The sequence below is a fragment of the Anabas testudineus genome, chromosome 2 (assembly GCF_900324465.2).
Source record: "Anabas testudineus chromosome 2, fAnaTes1.2, whole genome shotgun sequence".
NCBI classification, from domain to species: domain Eukaryota; kingdom Metazoa; phylum Chordata; class Actinopteri; order Anabantiformes; family Anabantidae; genus Anabas; species Anabas testudineus.
The window spans coordinates 532,400-553,209 of record NC_046611.1 but is presented as its reverse complement, the minus strand read 5'-3'; the positions used below and the strand labels follow the sequence as shown (position 1 = coordinate 553,209).

Below are 20,810 nucleotides of genomic sequence, written 5' to 3'. Positions count from 1 at the left end.
CTCACTCCAGAATCTCTCCTTCTCTTCTAACTCACAGCCAACCTGTGGCGCATACCCACTGACTACATTCACCATCACCCCTTCAATTTCTAGCTTTATGCTCATCACCCTGTCTGAGACTCTTTTCACCTCTAGAACATTGTTCACAAACTCCCCCTTCAAGATCACTCCTACCCCGTTTCTCTTCCTATCCACACCATGGTAGAACAGTTTGTATCCTCCTCCGATACTACGTGCCTTGCTGCCCTTCCACCTTGTCTCCTGCACACACAGAACATCTACCTTTCTTCTCTCCATCATGTCTGCCAGCTCTCTGCCTTTCCCTGTCATCGTACCAACGTTAAGAGTCCGTATTCTCAAACCTATGTTCCTGCATTTTCCCTTCTCTCTCTGCCCACGGACCCTTCGACTCCCCTCTTTCTTCGACCAACAGTAGTCAAATTTCCACCGGCACCCTGTAGGTTAACAGCATCGGTGGCGGTCGTTGTTAACCCGGGCCTCGACCGATCCGGTATGAAAGTCTTGTGAATGATTCGCATGGTTTTTTGGCAATTTTTACGCCGGATGCCCTTCCTGACGCAACCCTCTCTATTTATCCGGGCTTGGGACCGGCACAGAAGTCACTGGCTTGCAACCCCTATGGCTAGATTACTGCTATTGTCACTATCAATTACTATATATTGTTCTGATCTTAGTACTTTTACTACTTCTCGCTACCAATAACTTAACTAACTTATGTTACTGGGAGATTTTATCATATAATCAAGGGCTACACCTACACCTACATCAGTACTCAGTACTACTGCTGCTGTGTTTCAGTACCAGGAGATCCAGACGTCCACCTGCAGAGTCTCTGCACCTGCTGCTGCTGCTCCTCGTGGTTAAAGCCTGTGACAACATTTCTTCAATCCTGCTCAGGAACCCTCTAAGGCAAAGGCTTCTTTTCACGTATTTTAAAAACTAATAAAAACACGCATGGGCATGTAAAGTAAAGATCTCAGTGTTTGTTTAATTTAATTCTCCTGTCTTGATGTGTGCAGATGTGCAGAGACCGAACAAGCTGTTTTATAATCAGTTTGTCACTGGGAGACTCACATGACATTTGCTTCTTCAGCGTAATCTTACTGAGGTTTGAGGGAGATCTTTTTGGATCATGGTCCAGTTTAGTCTTTTTCCTTTTGGAAAAAAAGAAAAGATTTCAGCAGTGAAGCAAAGCGTGATGAGACAAATAGGACAAAACGTAACTTCTGAGCTTTGTCAGCCAACTCCAGCCAGCTCTCGTCAGACTCGAGTGTGAAGGAGGAGGATGTGGTTTTTCTTCTGAACACTTTTGTTATTGTGGTCAAAAACTGTCTCTGAACGAGTCTGAAATGACTAAAAATACAAATATAGAAAACATGTTTTTGAGATGACATCATCCCTTCAGATTCAAGATTCAAAAAACTTTATTAATCCCAGAGGGAAATTGTTTTGCCTCATTAAAGAAAAAACACAAGAAAGACAAGGAACCACAACCAGGAAAGATCCACATCAACATAAATACACAAAAACATCAATACAGAAACTCAATACATGTACAGAATATGTAGAATGGATGAATGAAATTGGGTCAATATTTATAGTCCATGGTGGAATAACAGCAGATGTAGGACATCAATTTTCATTTCCCCCACCCCTTACAGACGGGGGAGGAATTGTACAGATTGATGGCCACAGGTAGAAAGGATCTCCTGTGGTTCTCTGTGGACTTCATGTTAATAAGTCTTTGGCTGAATGTGCTCCTCTGTCAGGTCAACACACTGTGCAGTGGGTGGGAGGGATTGTCCAGGATTGAGAGGAGTTTGGACAGCATCCTCCTCTCAGCTACAACATGTAGAGGGTCCAGCTCCACCCCCAGGGTCTCCCCCAGGGTCTCCCCCAGGGTCTCCCCCAGGGTCTCTCCCTGTAGTGTTCTACAGGTAGTGTTACAGGTACCAGGTTGCAGCACCTGTAAGCAGCTATATAAATCCTGTAATACAAAGACAAAGACTTGTCGTCCCGCTTTGGAGAACTGCTTCGATGGCGTGTTACGGTGTCCGGTCCCGCTCCGTGTCACACTGTGTGGATGCGTTAGTTAGTTCTATGTATTTGTTATGTGACGAACGGATAAAGCACCAAAGACGACTTGTCATCCCGCTTTGGAGAAGGAAGAAGAAGATGTGTGTGGATGTCTTGGTGAGGCAGAGCTTCAGCCGGCCTCCCTTCCTCTTGTGGTAAGTCAGCGACAACCCCCCACCCCGTAACGACCATTTTTACATAATAAAAGCAGCTGTCCACAGGGGGCAGGTTGTCATTTGACCTGTCTCTCGTAGTTCTAGTGTTAAGACCTTACAGAAAATATTTATACAAAAAATTATAGAGAAAACCCAACAATCCCATTTGAGCAAACTTTTGGGCAACAGTGGAGAGGAAAAACTCCCTTTAGAGGAAGAAACCTCCAGCAGAACCAGGCTCATAGTGGGCGGCCATCTGCCTCGACCGGTTGGGGTGAGTGGAAAGAGAAGAGAGAAAAGAACAGCAGGCAATGAGAAAACAACAAGCATCAAGAACATTGGGCAGGTCAACTGGATTCTGGAGATGTACAACTCCAGGCCGAGGATACCTGCAGAAAAGTACAGAGAGAGGGAGACAGAGAGGAGGAAACACAACTAAAAGAGAGAGAAGACACAAAGTTAATGACATGAAATGGTAGAATTTGATTGGATAGAGGAGAAAGGAGAGAGGAGAGGAGCTCAGTTTATCAGTAGAGGTCCCCCAGCAGACTAACCTATAGCAGCAGAACTAAGAGATGGTTCAGAGTCACCTGATCCATCTCTAACTATAAGCTTTATAAAAAAGGAAAGTTTTAAGTCTTAAATGTGGAGAGGGTGTCTGCCTCCAGAACCTGAACTGGGAACTGGTTCCACAGGAGAGGGGCTTGATAGCTAAAGGCTCTGCCTCCCATTCTACATTTGGAAACTCTAGGAACCACAAGTAAACCTGCAGTCTGAGAACGCATAGTTCTGCTTGGAAGATATGGAACAATGAGTTCTTTGAGATAAGATGGAGCCTGATTATTAATGGATTTATAAGTGAGGAGAAGAATTTTAAATTCAATTCTGGATTTTACAGGGAGCCAATGGAGAGAAGCTAACGTGGGAGAAATATGATCTCTCTTGCTAATTCCAGTCAGAACTCTGGCTGCAGCATTTTGGATTAACTGGAGGCTCTTTAATGAGTTATTGGGACAAACTATTAATAATGAATTACAATAGTCCAGTCTGGAAGTAACAAATGCATGGACTAGTTTTTCAGCATCACTTTGGGACAGGATGCTCCTAATTTTAACTTTAATGTTTCTCAGGTGAAAAAAGGCAGTTCTAGAGATTTCTTTGATGTATGAAGTGAAGGAGATATCCTGATCAAACATAACTCCGAGGTTTCTTACAGTATTACTTGAAGCCAGTACTAAGTCATCAATGGTGAGAATGTGTTTAGACATAGTGTCTCTGAGATTTTTAGGCCCAAACAGTATAACCTCTGTCTTGTCTGGATTTAGGAGAAGGAAATTGGAGGACATCCAGGTCTTTATGTCTTTTAAGCATTCCTGAAGTTTGACTAATTGATTAGTTTCTCCTGGTTTCATAGATAAGTATAGCTGGGTATCATCTGCATAACAATGGAAATTTATAGAGTGTTTCCTAATAATATTGCCTAAAGGAGACATATATAAAGTGAAAAGAATCGGTCCAAGCACAGATCCCTGTGGAACTCTGTTAAGAGAAAACTGTGAAGCTAATCATATTGTCACACTCTGTACTCACGTTACCTTGGTTGAGCAGACATGATTCTTACTCGCACCTTCACCCATAACACATAACTGACAGACCCCAGGACCGGAATAGCCCGGTTCCCACACACAGACATACACAAATACACATAATCACACCCACTCACACTGTGTACATTCTTATATCACAAGACTATAAATAAAAGAACAAGGTACTGCCTCGGTGCACTCTCTCAGGGTGTTACCCTAAGGAGGGTTTCTTAGCAAGGAGTGAAACTCATCATAGGTGACAAACTCCTGACAGTTCTCCATAGCTAACTTTGCTGTGCATGGAAGACTCATCATTAACGTGTACAAACTGAAATCTATCTGATAGATATGATTTAAACCACTCTAGTGCTGTTCCTTTGATTCCAATGACATGTTCCAGTCTGTGTAATAAAATGTTGTGATCTATAGTGTTGAATGCAGCACTAAGATCTAACATGACGAGTATAGAGAGTAGCTCATCATCTGATGCCAATAGAAGATCATTAGTGACCTTTACCAGTGCTGTTTCTGTACTATGATGTACTCTAAATCCTGACTGGAAATCTTCATACAAGTTATTGCTACACAGGTGGTCGTACAATTGCTTAGAAACTATCTTTTCAAGGATTTTAGAGATAAAGGGCAGATTGGATATTGGTCTATAATTCGCTAAGACCCCTGAGTCCAGAGTAGGCTTTTTGAGCAGGGGCTTGACTACAGCAACCTTAAAATCCTGTGGTACATAGTCTATTTGTAAACATAGATTGATCTGATCTAATATGGACGTGCTGACCAAAGGTAAGACATCCTTGAGGAGTCTAGTCGGGATGGGATCTAAGAGACATGTTGATGGTTTAGAGGAATTAATTACTGAAATTCAGAATGATCTACGGGGAGGAAGCAGTCTAAGTAAGAGCGTGGTCTTACAGATGAATCTAGAGTTGTTGTACAGTCCATGCTATATGCAGGGAGGATCTGATCAATTTTTTCTCTAATAGTTATGATTTTATTTGTAAAGAAATAATATATAAAATCATAAAGTCATTGCTGCTGAGAGTTGAGGGAATACTAGGCTCAACAGAGCTATGACTCTTTGTCAGCCTGGCTACAGTGCTGAAAAGAAACCTAGGGTTGTTCTTATTTGCCTCTATTAATGAGGAGTAATATGAAGTTCTAGCTTTACGCAGGACTTTTTTATATATTATTAAACTATCTTTCCAGGCTAGGCAATATTCATCTAAATTGGTGGAACGCCACCTCCTTTCCAGCTTACGTGATTTCTGCTTTAAGCTACGGATTTGTGAATTTTACCATAGAGTTAACTTCCTCTGACTCACTAGTTTCTTTTTCAGAGGAGCAACAGTATCAAGTATTGTTCCAAGTGAAGCACCAGTACTATTAACAAGATAGTCCCATTGTACTGGAGTAACATTGAAATAACTGCCTTCCTCTGTGTTGGTACATGGCTCTGAAATAAAAGATGGAATCAGTTCCTTAAATTTGTCAACAGCATTTTCACATAAACATCTACTGTAGTGAATCTTATCTGTAGGTTTAGTAAAGTCTGGTACTGTAAATTCAAATGTAATTAAGAAATGGTCAGATAAAAGAGGGTTTTGGGGAAAAACTATTAACTGATCAACTTCCACACCGTATGTCAGAATAAGATCAAGGGTGTGATTAAAACAGTGAGTGGGTTTATTTACATTTTGGGTAAAACCAATGGAGTCTAATAGTGAATTAAAGTCAGTGTTGAGGCAGTTATCATCAACATCTACATGGATATTAATGTCACCCACTATAATGACTCTGCACTAAGAACTAAATCAGATAGAAAATCTGAGAATTCAGTTAAAAACTCAGAGTAAGGGACAGGAGGACGGTACACAGTAACAAACAGGACTGGTTTTTGATTTTAATATACTGTTCCTAAGTACTGTTACATTAGTAACAGTACTTAAGAAGAGTATATTAGTAATAGTACCAGTACATTAGTAACAGTAACAGTACATTAGTAAGAGTACATTAGTAACAGTAACAGTACATTAGTAACAGTACCAGTACATTAGTAACAGTAACAGTACATTAGTAACAGTACATTAGTAACAGTACATTAGTAACAGTAACAGTACATTACATTTACATTTTAGTCATTTAGCAGACGCTTTTATCCAAAGCGACTTACAAGTCAGTACAAGGTACAAGGGTAGGCAGGGCAGCGTGAGGAGGTCTTGCCTAAGGACCCCTACTGGAGGTAGGCCACAGCTGGGACATTAGTAAGAGTACATTAGTAACAGTATATTAGTAACAGTAACAGTACATCAGTAACAGTAACAGTACATTAGTAACAGTAACAGTATATTAGTAACAGTAACAGTATATTAGTAACAGTAACAGTACATTAGTAACAGTAACAGTACATTAGTAACAGTAACCAGTATATTAGTATCAGTAACAGTACATTAGTAACAGTAAACAGTATATTAGTAACAGTAACAGTACATTAGTAACAGTAAACAGTATATTAGTAACAGTAACAGTACATTAGTAACAGTAACAGTACATTAGTAACAGTAACAGTACATTAGTAACAGTACATTAGTAACAGTACATTAGTAACAGTAACAGTACATTAGTAACATTACATTAGTAACAGTAACAGTACATTAGTAACAGTAAACAGTATATTAGTAACAGTAACAGTACATTAGTAACAGTAAACAGTATATTAGTAACAGTAACATTACATTAGTAACATTACATTATTAACAGTAACATTACATTAGTAACAGTAACAGTACATTAGTAACATTACATTAGTAACAGTAACAGTACATTAGTAACAGTAAACAGTATATTAGTAACAGTAACAGTACATTAGTAACAGTAACAGTACATTAGTAACATTACATTAGTAACAGTAACAGTACATTAGTAACAGTAAACAGTATATTAGTAACAGTAACAGTACATTAGTAACAGTAAACAGTACATTAGTAACAGTAACAGTACATTAGTAACATTACATTAGTAACAGTAACAGTACATTAGTAACAGTAACAGTACATTAGTAACATTACATTAGTAACAGTAACAGTACATTAGTAACAGTAAACAGTATATTAGTAACAGTAACAGTACATTAGTAACAGTAAACAGTATATTAGTAACAGTAACAGTACATTAGTAACATTACATTAGTTACAGTAACAGTACATTAGTAACAGTAAACAGTATATTAGTAACAGTAACATTACATTATTAACAGTAACATTACATTAGTAACAGTAACAGTACATTAGTAACATTACATTAGTAACAGTAACAGTACATTAGTAACAGTAACATTATATTAGTAACAGTAACAGTACATTAGTAACAGTAACAGTACGTTAGTAACAGTACATTACATTAGTAACAGTATATTAGTAACAGTAACAGTACGTTAGTAACAGTAACATTATATTAGTAACAGTAACAGTACATTAGTAACAGTAACAGTACATTAGTAACAGTACATTAGTAACAGCACATTAGTAACAGTAACATTACATTAGTAACAGTACCAGTACATTAGTAACAGTAACAGTACATTAGTAACAGTACAGTAGTAACAGCACATTAGTAACAGTAACAGTATATTAGTAACAGTAACAGTACATTAGTAACAGTAACATTACATTAGTAACAGTAACAGTACATTAGTAACAGTAACAGTACGTTAGTAACAGTAACATTATATTAGTAACAGTACCAGTACATTAGTAACAGTAACATTATATTAGTAACAGTAACAGTACATTAGTAACAGTAACAGTACATTAGTAACAGTACATTAGTAACAGCACATTAGTAACAGTAACAGTATATTAGTAACAGTAACAGTACGTTAGTAACAGTAACATTATATTAGTAACAGTAACAGTACATTAGTAACAGTAACAGTACATTAGTAACAGTAACATTACGTTAGTAACAGTACCATTATATTAGTAACAGTAACAGTACATTAGTAACAGTAACAGTACATTAGTAACAGTACATTAGTAACAGCACATTAGTAACAGTAACAGTATATTAGTAACAGTAACAGTACGTTAGTAACAGTACCATTATATTAGTAACAGTAACAGCACATTAGTAACAGTAACATTATATGCGTTTGGTGTGGAGGGAGGACCCGAATCCAAGTCCAGAATCCTGTGTTGGCTTTAGACAACACTTCTGATCAAGTTGTATTGTTTCAAAATGTTTGTCATCACCTGTCAATCACCTCAATAGGTACATGTGTAGATTTGACAGCTCTGTTCCTTTTAGGACTGTGTCGTCTCATGACGTGTGAAGGTGAGTCCGGGTCCTCGTCAGTCAGACTCTTCTGCACCTCAAGTGGTTTAAAAACCCTGTACCAACCTCGGTAAGTTATGGTACGATGGTGAGTATTTAAATGTGCGCTCTGTGTCCTGGGTGGTTACTCAGGGCTTCTGCTTGCTGCTAACTCTGATCACTCTGTTGTCACGCTGCCAAATGTGTGCATCAAACTTCCAACCTTCTCTCCACCTTACTTTAAAAGACCAGACAGGGGAAAAGTACGAAACTAAATACTAAATACAAAGATTGTACATTCAGAAACGAGACTTCAAAGGTATTTGAGCAACATCTGAAGGTATGAATCACTGGAAATGAGATATTTCAAATGTTCAAGTCTAACGATGACACTGAAGACGATCTGCTCCATCTCAGAGTCACGGGTCGTCTCTCCAAACATCTCCCTGCAGCCTGTGTGGGAAGGTGAAATCGGGGCCACGCCAGTCAGACTCACCTGCACCCTGAGTGGTTATTTCCCAGACAGACTGAGTGTGGAGTGGAAACAGAACAATCGGCCTCTGAACACGGAGGAAACCCAGCAGAAGCTGCAGAGTGTGGCGGGAGTGGAGAAAACCTTCAGTCTGAGCAGTGAGATTAAACCAAACATCAACGAGTGGGAGAAAGGATCAAGCTTCACCTGCAGATCCACTCACAACGGCGCCGAGTTTCTTAAGTCAATAAGTATTTGTCAGAGTAAGTATCTGTGGCTACACGTGCTAATATGCTGCTGCTCTATCACAAGAATGTGAGCAAATATTTGTTCCTGCAGTTCAACCGAGAACCCCTCCTTCCATTCACGTGGACATATCCAGCTTCAGAACGGAGTCAGTGAAAGCAGTGAAAGCAACATGTGTGATCTGCACTGGATTTGATGCTGAGGTCACCTGGCTGCTGGATGGGAGAGTTTCACCAAGTAACACGGTGAACCGGGACAGAAACACGACTCATGTGGTCAGTACACTGAGCGTTTCCTCAAGTCAGTGGGAACGACTGAAGCATGTGACATGCAGAGCAGAACACGAGTGTTTCCGATCCACAGAGAGCACCGTGAAGCTCGAAGGTAAGACAGGGTTGTTGAGTTTATGATCTGTAACCAAGGTTTTATTTATGCTCATGATTATGGTTTTAGGGGTCAAAGATCATTGGTGGAAAAACACGTAACACACCTGTATGTATTTTAATTTGTTGATATTTGTAAAGATAAACCTGCAAATGGTCTATCACATAAATAAATCTATCATCTGTTCAGCACGGACAGTTTAGTGTTTACAGCAATCATGTAATTGAAATATTAAAATGTGCATCCAGTGTTTAGAAAGGTTCTCACTGACCTGTGTTCTTTACTTCAGGCTCACGTGTCAATGTCAATGTGACACTGAATCGTCCAAGTTCCAAAACAGTGTTCACCCACAACCAGGCAAAGTTCGAGTGCGTCATCACTGGACAGGACAAGAGCGCAGTGAGGGAAACTACAGTCACCTGGAAGATCGATGGAGGAGATTTCGAGAGCCCTAATGTAACAACCAACACTAGCAGTGATGGGTCCAGGAAAACCAGCACTCTGACTACTTCTCACAGTGTCTGGAAAACAGCCAGTAATCTGAGCTGTTCTGCTGGAAGAGCAGATATGACACCGATTACCCGAGAGCTGAGAGTCCACACAGGAGGTAACAGTTGGAGCCGTGATCAGTGAATCTGTTCTACACACACAAACATGTCAGACTGAGAAACCGAGTGTTTGTTTCAGATGGGTCAGAGCCGACGGTGACGGTCCACATCCTCCCTGAGGAGGACATCGGCTCGGCTGAGGTCTCTCTGGTGTGTCTGGTCTCTGGTCGGGTGCTGCAGGATTACTACATCGCCTGGTCCGAAGGGGACGGAAATTATGAGGATGGCATCGACTTCCCTCCACAGAAGACCAAAACTGGGTCCTACTTAGTAGCTAGTGTGTACAAGACCAGCCCAGAAAAGTGGAACGGGAAGAAAATGTTCTCCTGCAACGTCTGGCCTGTCGGGAACGATCGGATCGTGAGGCCCCGAGGAGTGTCTAAGACTATTAACAACTCAGTGGAGTGTGACAAATAGCAGAACACGCTTCAAATGTGGCGTTTGTATTGTATCCATAGCTGTGTTTGTCACAATGTCTGACAGCTTGAAGTTTATATTAGTAACAGTAACAGTACGTTAGTAACAGTAACATTATATTAGTAACAGTAACAGTACATTAGTAACAGTAACAGTACATTAGTAACAGTACATTAGTAACAGCACATTAGTAACAGTAACATTATATTAGTAACAGTACCAGTACATTAGTAACAGTAACAGTACATTAGTAACAGTACATTAGTAACAGCACATTAGTAACAGTAACAGTATATTAGTAACAGTAACAGTACGTTAGTAACAGTACCATTATATTAGTAACAGTAACAGTACATTAGTAACAGTAACAGTACATTAGTAACAGTACATTAGTAACAGCACATTAGTAACAGTAACATTATATTAGTAACAGTACCAGTACATTAGTAACAGTACATTATTAACAGTAACAGTACATTAGCAACAGTACATTAGTAACAGTACATTAGTAACAGTAACATTAGTAACAGTACATTAGTAACAGTAACATTATATTAGTAACAGTACCAGTACATTAGTAACAGTACATTATTAACAGTAACAGTACATTAGCAACAGTACATTAGCAACAGTACATTAGCAACAGTACATTAGTAACAGTACATTAGTAACAGTAACATTATATTAGTAACAGTAACAGTACATTAGTAACAGTACATTAGTAACAGCACATTAGTAACAGTAACATTATATTAGTAACAGTACCAGTACATTAGTAACAGTACATTATTAACAGTAACAGTATATTAGTAACAGTAACAGTACGTTAGTAACAGTACCATTATATTAGTAACAGTAACAGTACATTAGTAACAGTAACAGTACATTAGTAACAGTACATTAGTAACAGTACATTAGTAACAGTAACATTATATTAGTAACAGTAACAGTACATTAGTAACAGTACATTAGTACTAAAGGTACTGTAACTGTTTTAAAAATTAAATTATATCCAATGTGACATTACACTACTAATACTACTTACGCTGTAGTACTAATACTAGCACATTTACACTTCAGAAGTCCGAGAGCACTTTAGTGTAGATTCTATTTGCATACAGTATATGTACTGTGTGTACTGTGTGTATTTAATAAACACACCAATTTAATTCAGGATATATGTACAAAGCAAAGACTGTTGTTTCATATTTCAACATTTTCTCTGAGTCGCAGGCTTCAGCTAAACATTCATCAATCAATTTGCGTCAATGCAAATGATCAATCTCTATGTTTATTTATGTCACTGCAAACTGATGAGGAAACAGAATCACACGACTTTCACTTCATGTATGATGCTTCTTCTCTTCTCGTCTGTCTCCCAGGTCTGAGTCAGAGTCTGAACCAGAAACTGAGCTGTGCAGGAAACATGAAGGAACCAACCTCAGACGATGAGGAGGAGGATCTGGAGCTGGACTGTGGCAGTGGAATAAATCTATCACGTTTTGTTTCCCCATGTCCAGAGAAAACAGAACCGCCACGTGGACACGTGTAGCGCAGCTCGATGTCAAAGTTTATTTAGGTAATCCACATTTTAAAATAATATTTTTAGTGACTGTATTTCATCTTTAAATGTGATTATTGGTGACAGAGAATTTTACAGTAAGTTGTGATCTTTAGATTCTGTTCTTTGTTAAATTAAGCCTGTTGTAACATTCACCACTTCATTAGCTACAATTACCATATATATATAAATAATATGTATGTGTATTTATATACATATATATAGTTTGTTGTCATTAGTAGAATATTAGTATTACATAATGAATTTATGGTAAGTAATTAGAAATGTGAATTTAAGTTTCATGATTTTAATTAATATTTCAGACATTGCATGTTCATTTATTTAATATATTATTTACTTCAACATACAGATCCCCATTATTTAATTCTGTAAAATAAGCAAATGCATAGTTTATGTGATTATATCAATTTTTGATTTCAGATTTCAGTGGAACCAAATGAAAGTGATTCACGTCTCTGACTTCAGTATAAAAGATTTTTAAGAGTCGGCTTGATCCAGATGTTAAAATGTGATGGAATTTGTTTTGTAAGTGTCACATTAATTATTTTGTTCATCTTTTATCTTATTAAATAAAAGTTTAATCTCTTATTTGTAACATGCAATTTGTTTCATATTATTTTTTTAATCTTACCTTACTTGTACTTTTTACTTTTAGTAACGCTTTAATTAATGAATTTCCCTAAATTAACAGTATAATTCTCTGTAATATTGGTTTACCATTTTCATTGTGTCTCCAGAAAATAACATTTAAGCAGCTAAACTGAAACACATGTGTTTTTGAAAGAATGAAGCTACATGTATTAATGGAGAGTGACTGCTGCGTTTGGTGTGGAGGGAGGACCCGAATCCAAGTCCAGAATCCTGTGTTGGCTTTAGACAACACTTCTGATCAAGTTGTATTGTTTCAAAATGTTTGTCATCACCTGTCAATCACCTCAATAGGTACATGTGTAGATTTGACAGCTCTGTTCCTTTTAGGACTGTGTCGTCTCATGACGTGTGAAGGTGAGTCCGGGTCCTCGTCAGTCAGACTCTTCTGCACCTCAAGTGGTTTAAAAACCCTGTACCAACCTCGGTAAGTTATGGTACGATGGTGAGTATTTAAATGTGCGCTCTGTGTCCTGGGTGGTTACTCAGGGCTTCTGCTTGCTGCTAACTCTGATCACTCTGTTGTCACGCTGCCAAATGTATGCATCAAACTTCCAACCTTCTCTCCACCTTACTTTAAAAGACCAGACAGGGGAAAAGTACGAAACTAAATACTAAATACAAAGATTGTACATTCAGAAACGAGACTTCAAAGGTATTTGAGCAACATCTGAAGGTATGAATCACTGGAAATGAGATATTTCAAATGTTCAAGTCTAACGATGACACTGAAGACGATCTGCTCCATCTCAGAGTCACGGGTCGTCTCTCCAAACATCTCCCTGCAGCCTGTGTGGGAAGGTGAAATCGGGGCCACGCCAGTCAGACTCACCTGCACCCTGAGTGGTTATTTCCCAGACAGACTGAGTGTGGAGTGGAAACAGAACAATCGGCCTCTGAACACGGAGGAAACCCAGCAGAAGCTGCAGAGTGTGGCGGGAGTGGAGAAAACCTTCAGTCTGAGCAGTGAGATTAAACCAAACATCAACGAGTGGGAGAAAGGATCAAGCTTCACCTGCAGATCCACTCACAACGGCGCCGAGTTTCTTAAGTCAATAAGTATTTGTCAGAGTAAGTATCTGTGGCTACACGTGCTAATATGCTGCTGCTCTATCACAAGAATGTGAGCAAATATTTGTTCCTGCAGTTCAACCGAGAACCCCTCCTTCCATTCACGTGGACATATCCAGCTTCAGAACGGAGTCAGTGAAAGCAGTGAAAGCAACATGTGTGATCTGCACTGGATTTGATGCTGAGGTCACCTGGCTGCTGGATGGGAGAGTTTCACCAAGTAACACGGTGAACCGGGACAGAAACACGACTCATGTGGTCAGTACACTGAGCGTTTCCTCAAGTCAGTGGGAACGACTGAAGCATGTGACATGCAGAGCAGAACACGAGTGTTTCCGATCCACAGAGAGCACCGTGAAGCTCGAAGGTAAGACAGGGTTGTTGAGTTTATGATCTGTAACCAAGGTTTTATTTATGCTCATGATTATGGTTTTAGGGGTCAAAGATCATTGGTGGAAAAACACGTAACACACTTGTATGTATTTTAATTTGTTGATATTTGTAAAGATAAACCTGCAAATGGTCTATCACATAAATAAATCTATCATCTGTTCAGCACGGACAGTTTAGTGTTTACAGCAATCATGTAATTGAAATATTAAAATGTGCATCCAGTGTTTAGAAAGGTTCTCACTGACCTGTGTTCTTTACTTCAGGCTCACGTGTCAATGTCAATGTGACACTGAATCGTCCAAGTTCCAAAACAGTGTTCACCCACAACCAGGCAAAGTTCGAGTGCGTCATCACTGGACAGGACAAGAGCGCAGTGAGGGAAACTACAGTCACCTGGAAGATCGATGGACGAGTTTTCAAGAGCCCTAATGTAACAACCAACACTAGCAGTGATGGGTCCAGGAAAACCAGCACTCTGACTACTTCTCACAGTGTCTGGAAAACAGCCAGTAATCTGAGCTGTTCTGCTGGAAGAGCAGATATGACACCGATTACCCGAGAGCTGAGAGTCCACACAGGAGGTAACAGTTGGAGCCGTGATCAGTGAATCTGTTCTACACACACAAACATGTCAGACTGAGAAACCGAGTGTTTGTTTCAGATGGGTCAGAGCCGACGGTGACGGTCCACATCCTCCCTGAGGAGGACATCGGCTCGGCTGAGGTCTCTCTGGTGTGTCTGGTCTCTGGTCGGGTGCTGCAGGATTACTACATCGCCTGGTCCGAAGGGGACGGAAATTATGAGGATGGCATCGACTTCCCTCCACAGAAGACCAAAACTGGGTCCTACTTAGTAGCTAGTGTGTACAAGACCAGCCCAGAAAAGTGGAACGGGAAGAAAATGTTCTCCTGCAACGTCTGGCCTGTCGGGAACGATCGGATCGTGAGGCCCCGAGGAGTGTCTAAGACTATTAACAACTCAGTGGAGTGTGACAAATAGCAGAACACGCTTCAAATGTGGCGTTTGTATTGTATCCATAGCTGTGTTTGTCACAATGTCTGACAGCTTGAAGTTTTCTCTGTTTGAAATAAATGTTGCACAGAAACTGTTTCTTCTCTCGGTTTTGTTCTGAGTTGCTTCAGCTCCTCTGTCTTCTGCACTGTGATACTGAGCCTGATCAACTGCAGGTTCTCTAAAATAGAACAGCTACAGATTCATTTACAATAAGATATACGGTGTTCATCAGTAATGTGACTGACTGGTCTCAACAGAGACAGTGCTGCGTTGATCTCCTTTTCTCATCTTCAGCACAGAAGAGCAGGAGACAAACGGTGACGTCTTTGGCTTCAGGCAGGTTAGAGAAAGATTATTGAGGTGTGTGAAGGGACGACGACGTTTCTCTGACATTAATAAAATGCTATGAATAACTCGTCACACAAATTTTTTCTTTCAGTTTTTCTGTGTATTTTTAATTAATATGCACAAAATCAATCCATTTTAAATTGTTATTATTATTTTATTATTGTCCACTTTGTATGTAATAATGATGGTACGGTTATTGTCCTACAATTGTAGGAAAATCCAAAATCAAATTCATCTTTAAGTAACAAGTTAGACACTGTGACTGTGTCCTGGAGCATGAGGATAAATCATTTTAAGTAAATTCAAAAATGTCATTAAACTTTTATCTTATTGTAAAACAATAAAAAAAAACTGCAGTTCCTACTAATTTATGTGAATTTATAAAAACTAACTAAAGACACTGATACTAATATGAGTATTAGTGAGCATGTGACCTTTTATGGGTTAGTTTTACTTTCAGTTAACACGACTCTGCGCACCATAAACGTCTCCTATGAGTTCAGCTGAGACGGTTTCAGTTTCCCAGGTTTCTAAACATATCATCTGCAGAGAGACACTGCGTCCTCTGTCTGCATCACTGGCTCCACATCTGTAGCCCTGAAACTTTGAGGAAACCAACAGAACTACAGATGAACTTCCTCGAAGCAAGAAATGCATCTGCCCAAGTCTTATTTGCATATCGACTTATATCAGTGTTTTAAGGACCCGATTAAATTGCCAGACACTTTATTTGCACACGAGTATATAAAAAATCTACAAAGGAACCTGTCCAAGTCTTTATTTGAATATGAGCATGAAGCCAAACATGAATTCAGGCGTCAGTTGATGAGCCACTAATAAAAAGAGCATGACTAACATTACTGTTTTAATCTGGATCATAGTTTTTATGTTATATTCAGCAGTACAATAAATAACAGGCGTTTGATGTCAGTCTGAACTTCTCCATCAGCCTTCATGCAGCTAAACCTCAAAGTTATTATAATCCTTCATTTTTACAGGATGTAAAGTCCAAGGTGACGTGATCCACCAGAGAGGGAGAGCTGCTTTTATTCTACTACTATTAACGACAGTACTGTCAGTGGTACTACTACAGTAGTAGTAGTACTACTGACAGTACTGTCAGTAGTACTACTACTGCTGTGTGTCAGCACCAGGAGATCCAGACCTCCACCTACGTACCTAGTCTCACCACCTGCTGCTGCTGGCGGAGATATTAGAACCTCCAGGAACATGTGATATTAGAACCTCCAGGAACATGTGATATTAGAACCTCCAGGAACATGTGATATTAGAACCTCCAGGAACATGTTCTAAACGACAAAAAGAATCAACGTTAAATGTCTGGACTTCCTAAAAGAACCTTTGGTTGATCTGCAGCTCAGTGAGAAATGTGAAGAAGTGTAAACGCTTCGTTCCAGATACTGTGAATAAAAAGGCTGAAAGGACCTTTAGTAGTAGTACTACTTCTACAGTAGTGTCCACTGCAGTACTACTACTGCTGCTACTACTACTGTAGTGTCCACTGCAGTACTACTACTGCAGTACGACTACTACTTGCTACTACTACAGTAGTGTCCACTGCAGTACGACTACTACTGCTACTGCTGCTACTACTACTACCACTACTACAACTACAGTACACTACTGTGTGTACTGTGTGTACTAACTTCAAGTTAAGTATTTGCTTTTGGAGATTTTCTGCAGTAACAAGTTTGTGACACAAGATGGAGCCACTTCTGCCATCCCCTGTCAGACAGTACATGAGAGTGTGTCCAAAGCCAGGGGGACCAGGAATCGAACCCCCGACCCCTGACCCAGGTTTGTAGACGACTGCTCTACCACCTGAGCTACTGAAGCCAACTGTAGTACTGCGACTACTAGTACTGGTGCTATTGTCTTTGTCACCATTTCCACCACTGTCATAAAGGCTGATCCTTTTACTGCTGTACTGTAAGTACCTGTTACTTCTTACTAGTATTACTTGTACTTACTTCATTAATGCTGTTCTCCTTGATCCCACCAGTTCAGCATGTTTCACCCTTCTCAAAATATCAAGTGTCCGTTCACGCTGCAGCTGCTGTTCTGGATGCTGCAGGAACTACTGCAGCCACTGAAACCATTCAGCTTCATGCTTCCACTCACAATTTAAAACGCTCTGATATTTTTCACAGAATTCACAAATCCTCCTGAACTTTGAGGGACAGCTGTAAGACTCTATGTCTGTACGTCATACTTGATGTGCTCTGTGTGATGAATGTGTGTGTTTGGTCTTTGGAGCCAGCAGCCGGTCGGATGCTACGGCCAGACAATCAGAGATTGACCTGCACAGTAATCAGTACTACATGGATTCATCAGGTCTGAAGCTGCAGCGTTCGTAAACCCTTCTATCCAACACTAGGCCTGACAGTAGTAATGAACACCACAAACTTCAGTTAGTGCCATATTTTAGTGCAGGATAATTCAAACTGTTGAACATATTTACTGAAGATCGTAGAGTGACCCGCAGCTGATCAGTCACCAGGATTCTTCATCTCCTGGTTGGAGTGTGTTCACATTTTACTATTTTCTTTTGAACTCAACATTTTGTCTGACACACGTACATCAGCTGAAACTACTGATGTTTATCTCTGATCAGCGTCTAAATCACACGACGACTTTTTGAAATCCAGAGTCTGAGCTTCAGCTAATAAATATTCATTTGATCATCACTAGGTGGAGGGGTCCATGCAAATTCTGTATCTCCTTCATCAGTATTTATGTCGCTGCAAACTGATGAGGAGACAAAACCACGACTTTCACTACATGTATGATGTCTGTTCTTCTTTTTGTCCCTAGGTGAAGATGAAGGAAAATCCGAGAAGGGGAAGGACTGGACCGGAGAAATGGACAAACATTTCTGTGGGAATGGAAACTCTCAGTCGGATCCAATCTGAATCACTTCCCAATTTCCAGAGAGCAACACATGTGGTGCAGCACGAGAAGTCCCAGTTGATTCAGGTAACCCTCATTTTAAAATGATTGGAGAGACTATACCTTAACTTTCAATTAACTTACTTCATAAAAAAAATGTACTGCTTCAGTAGCTACAATAAAATAAAAAGGTTAAACTGAGAAAAGAATTCTTTAAAATGAGCAAGTGAAGACCTGTGATGTTTATGTGATTATATCAATTTTTGATTTCAGATTTCAGTGGAACCAAATGAAAGTGATTCACGTCTCTGACTTCAGTATAAAATCTTCCAGCTGAGAAAACCAACAAATACAGTTGGATCCAGATGTTGAAATCTTACTGGATCTGTCTTGTAAGTGTTCTGATACATTCATTCACTGACTGGAAAAGGTTTATGTTGAATATGTTTCTCTTTAACTAAAGTGCAAACGGCGTTATGTTTTTAATAGTTACGCTGTGATGCAGCAGATTTTTTAAATGAACTGCTGCATTTGTCAACGGAAAGAGAGATGAAATATTAACTCATGACGTGTGAAGGTGAGTCCGGGTCCTCGTCAGTCAGACTCTTCTGCACCTCAAGTGGTTTAAAAACCCTGTACCAACCTCGGTAAGTTATGGTACGATGGTGAGTATTTAAATGTGCGCTCTGTGTCCTGGGTGGTTACTCAGGGCTTCTGCTTGCTGCTAACTCTGATCACTCTGCTGTCACGCTGCCAAATGTGTGCATCAAACTTCCAACCTTCTCTCCACCTTACTTTAAAAGACCAGACAGAGGAAAAGTACGAAACTAAATACTAAATACAAAGATTGTACATTCAGAAACGAGACTTCAAAGGTATTTGAGCAACATCTGAAGGTATGAATCACTGGAGACACAAAAAGATTTTCATACTCAGATAAAGGTCACATCTATTCAGCACGGTGTTAATGTGCTAGAGCAGCAGTTACACGGTAAGTGGTTAAACTGTGGTCATGTGAACATACTGACCATAATGTTCACATGTGTATCTAGTGTTTGGAAAGGTTCTCACTGATCTTTGTTCTTTACTTCAGGCTCACGTGTCAATGTGACACTGAATCGTCCAAGTTCCAAAACAGTGTTCACCCACAACCAGGCAAAGTTCGAGTGCGTCATCACTGGACAGGACAAGAGCGCAGTGGAGGAAACTACAGTCACCTGGAAGATCGATGGACGAGTTTTCAAGAGCCCTAATGTAACAACCAACACTAGCAGTGATGGGTCAAGGAAAACCAGCACTCTGACTACTTCTCACAGTGTCTGGAAAACAGCCAGTAATCTGAGCTGTTCTGCTGGAAGAGCAGATATGACACCGATTACCCGAGAGCTGAGAGTCCACACAGGAGGTAACAGTTGGAGCCGTGATCAGTGAATCTGTTCTACACACACAAACATGTCAGACTGAGAAACCGAGTGTTTGTTTCAGATGGGTCAGAGCCGACGGTGACGGTCCACATCCTCCCTGAGGAGGACATCGGCTCGGCTGAGGTCTCTCTGGTGTGTCTGGTCTCTGGTCGGGTGCTGCAGGATTACTACATCGCCTGGTCCGAAGGGGACGGAAATTATGAGGATGGCATCGACTTCCCTCCACAGAAGACCAAAACTGGGTCCTACTTAGTAGCTAGTGTGTACAAGACCAGCCCAGAAAAGTGGAACGGGAAGAAAATGTTCTCCTGCAACGTCTGGCCTGTCGGGAACGATCGGATCGTGAGGCCCCGAGGAGTGTCTAAGACTATTAACAACTCAGTGGAGTGTGACAAATAGCAGAACACGCTTCAAATGTGGCGTTTGTATTGTATCCATAGCTGTGTTTGTCACAATGTCTGACAGCTTGAAGTTTTCTCTGTTTGAAATAAATGTTGCACAGAAACTGTTTCTTCCTTGTTCTTGAGTGACTTCAGTGTTTTATATGAGAATTGTTGTGTCAGTTTACTGAACATCCACACGTGGCAGTGGTCAGTGAGTGCATCACGCTTTATTAGAATTCTTATTAGAATCAGAAAATATTAAGAGAGATTAAAACCTTCCTGAAACAAAACATGAATCGAAGGAAAGCAAATCAAAAGTCAAAGACGTCCTGTTCATCTCCTTTTTATTTCTTCCACTACATGGTGACTGATTAGTTGTATTGAAACGTAATGTTTAAGAGACTATTTTAATCCAGAAAACGTGATTGTTACAAATCTTTATAAGATCCTACGATGTGTCCAGTTTGTGGAATAACATTACACTTCAAAATGGAATTAAGCAGCAAGTTTAGGACATTTACCACGTCCTGGTGCATGAGGAGAAACATTTAACAATGTTGTTGACCCTATTCTTCTGCTCAGAACGATGGACTGTAGTGAAGGTCCACACTGTGGCAACTCTCCACCTCCGTGAAACTCCACACTGAATCACTAAGCTTTCACTTTTCAGATGAGGTGAGAATATAGGATGAGATGGATCCACAGACGGCCGCACGTTATAACCTACTATATATGTGATAAATTATTTC

General features: G+C 39.9%; 1 pseudogene and 3 gene segments (V, D, J or C); 3 read left to right on the top strand and 1 right to left on the bottom strand.

Moving 5' to 3' along the window:
- Positions 1-10,345, top strand: part of LOC113164913 — a 35,212-nt gene extending 24,867 nt beyond the window's left edge. The window contains 4 exon segments of the C gene segment in view: positions 8,183-8,896; positions 8,973-9,263; positions 9,553-9,870; positions 9,951-10,345. Of these exon segments, the coding sequence occupies positions 8,518-8,896; positions 8,973-9,263; positions 9,553-9,870; positions 9,951-10,288 (1,326 nt within the window).
- On the bottom strand, positions 2,330-5,747 carry LOC113163956 (annotated as a pseudogene).
- Positions 10,346-13,111: 2,766 nt separating the features above from the next.
- Positions 13,112-20,186, top strand: LOC113164919. The segment is given in 3 exon segments: positions 13,112-13,194; positions 19,151-19,659; positions 19,740-20,186. Coding segments are annotated over 2 exon segments (378 nt in total).
- On the top strand, positions 13,182-15,090 carry LOC113164916. The segment is given in 4 exon segments: positions 13,182-13,589; positions 13,666-13,956; positions 14,246-14,563; positions 14,644-15,090. Coding segments are annotated over 4 exon segments (1,326 nt in total).
- Positions 20,187-20,810: the final 624 nt, after the last annotated feature.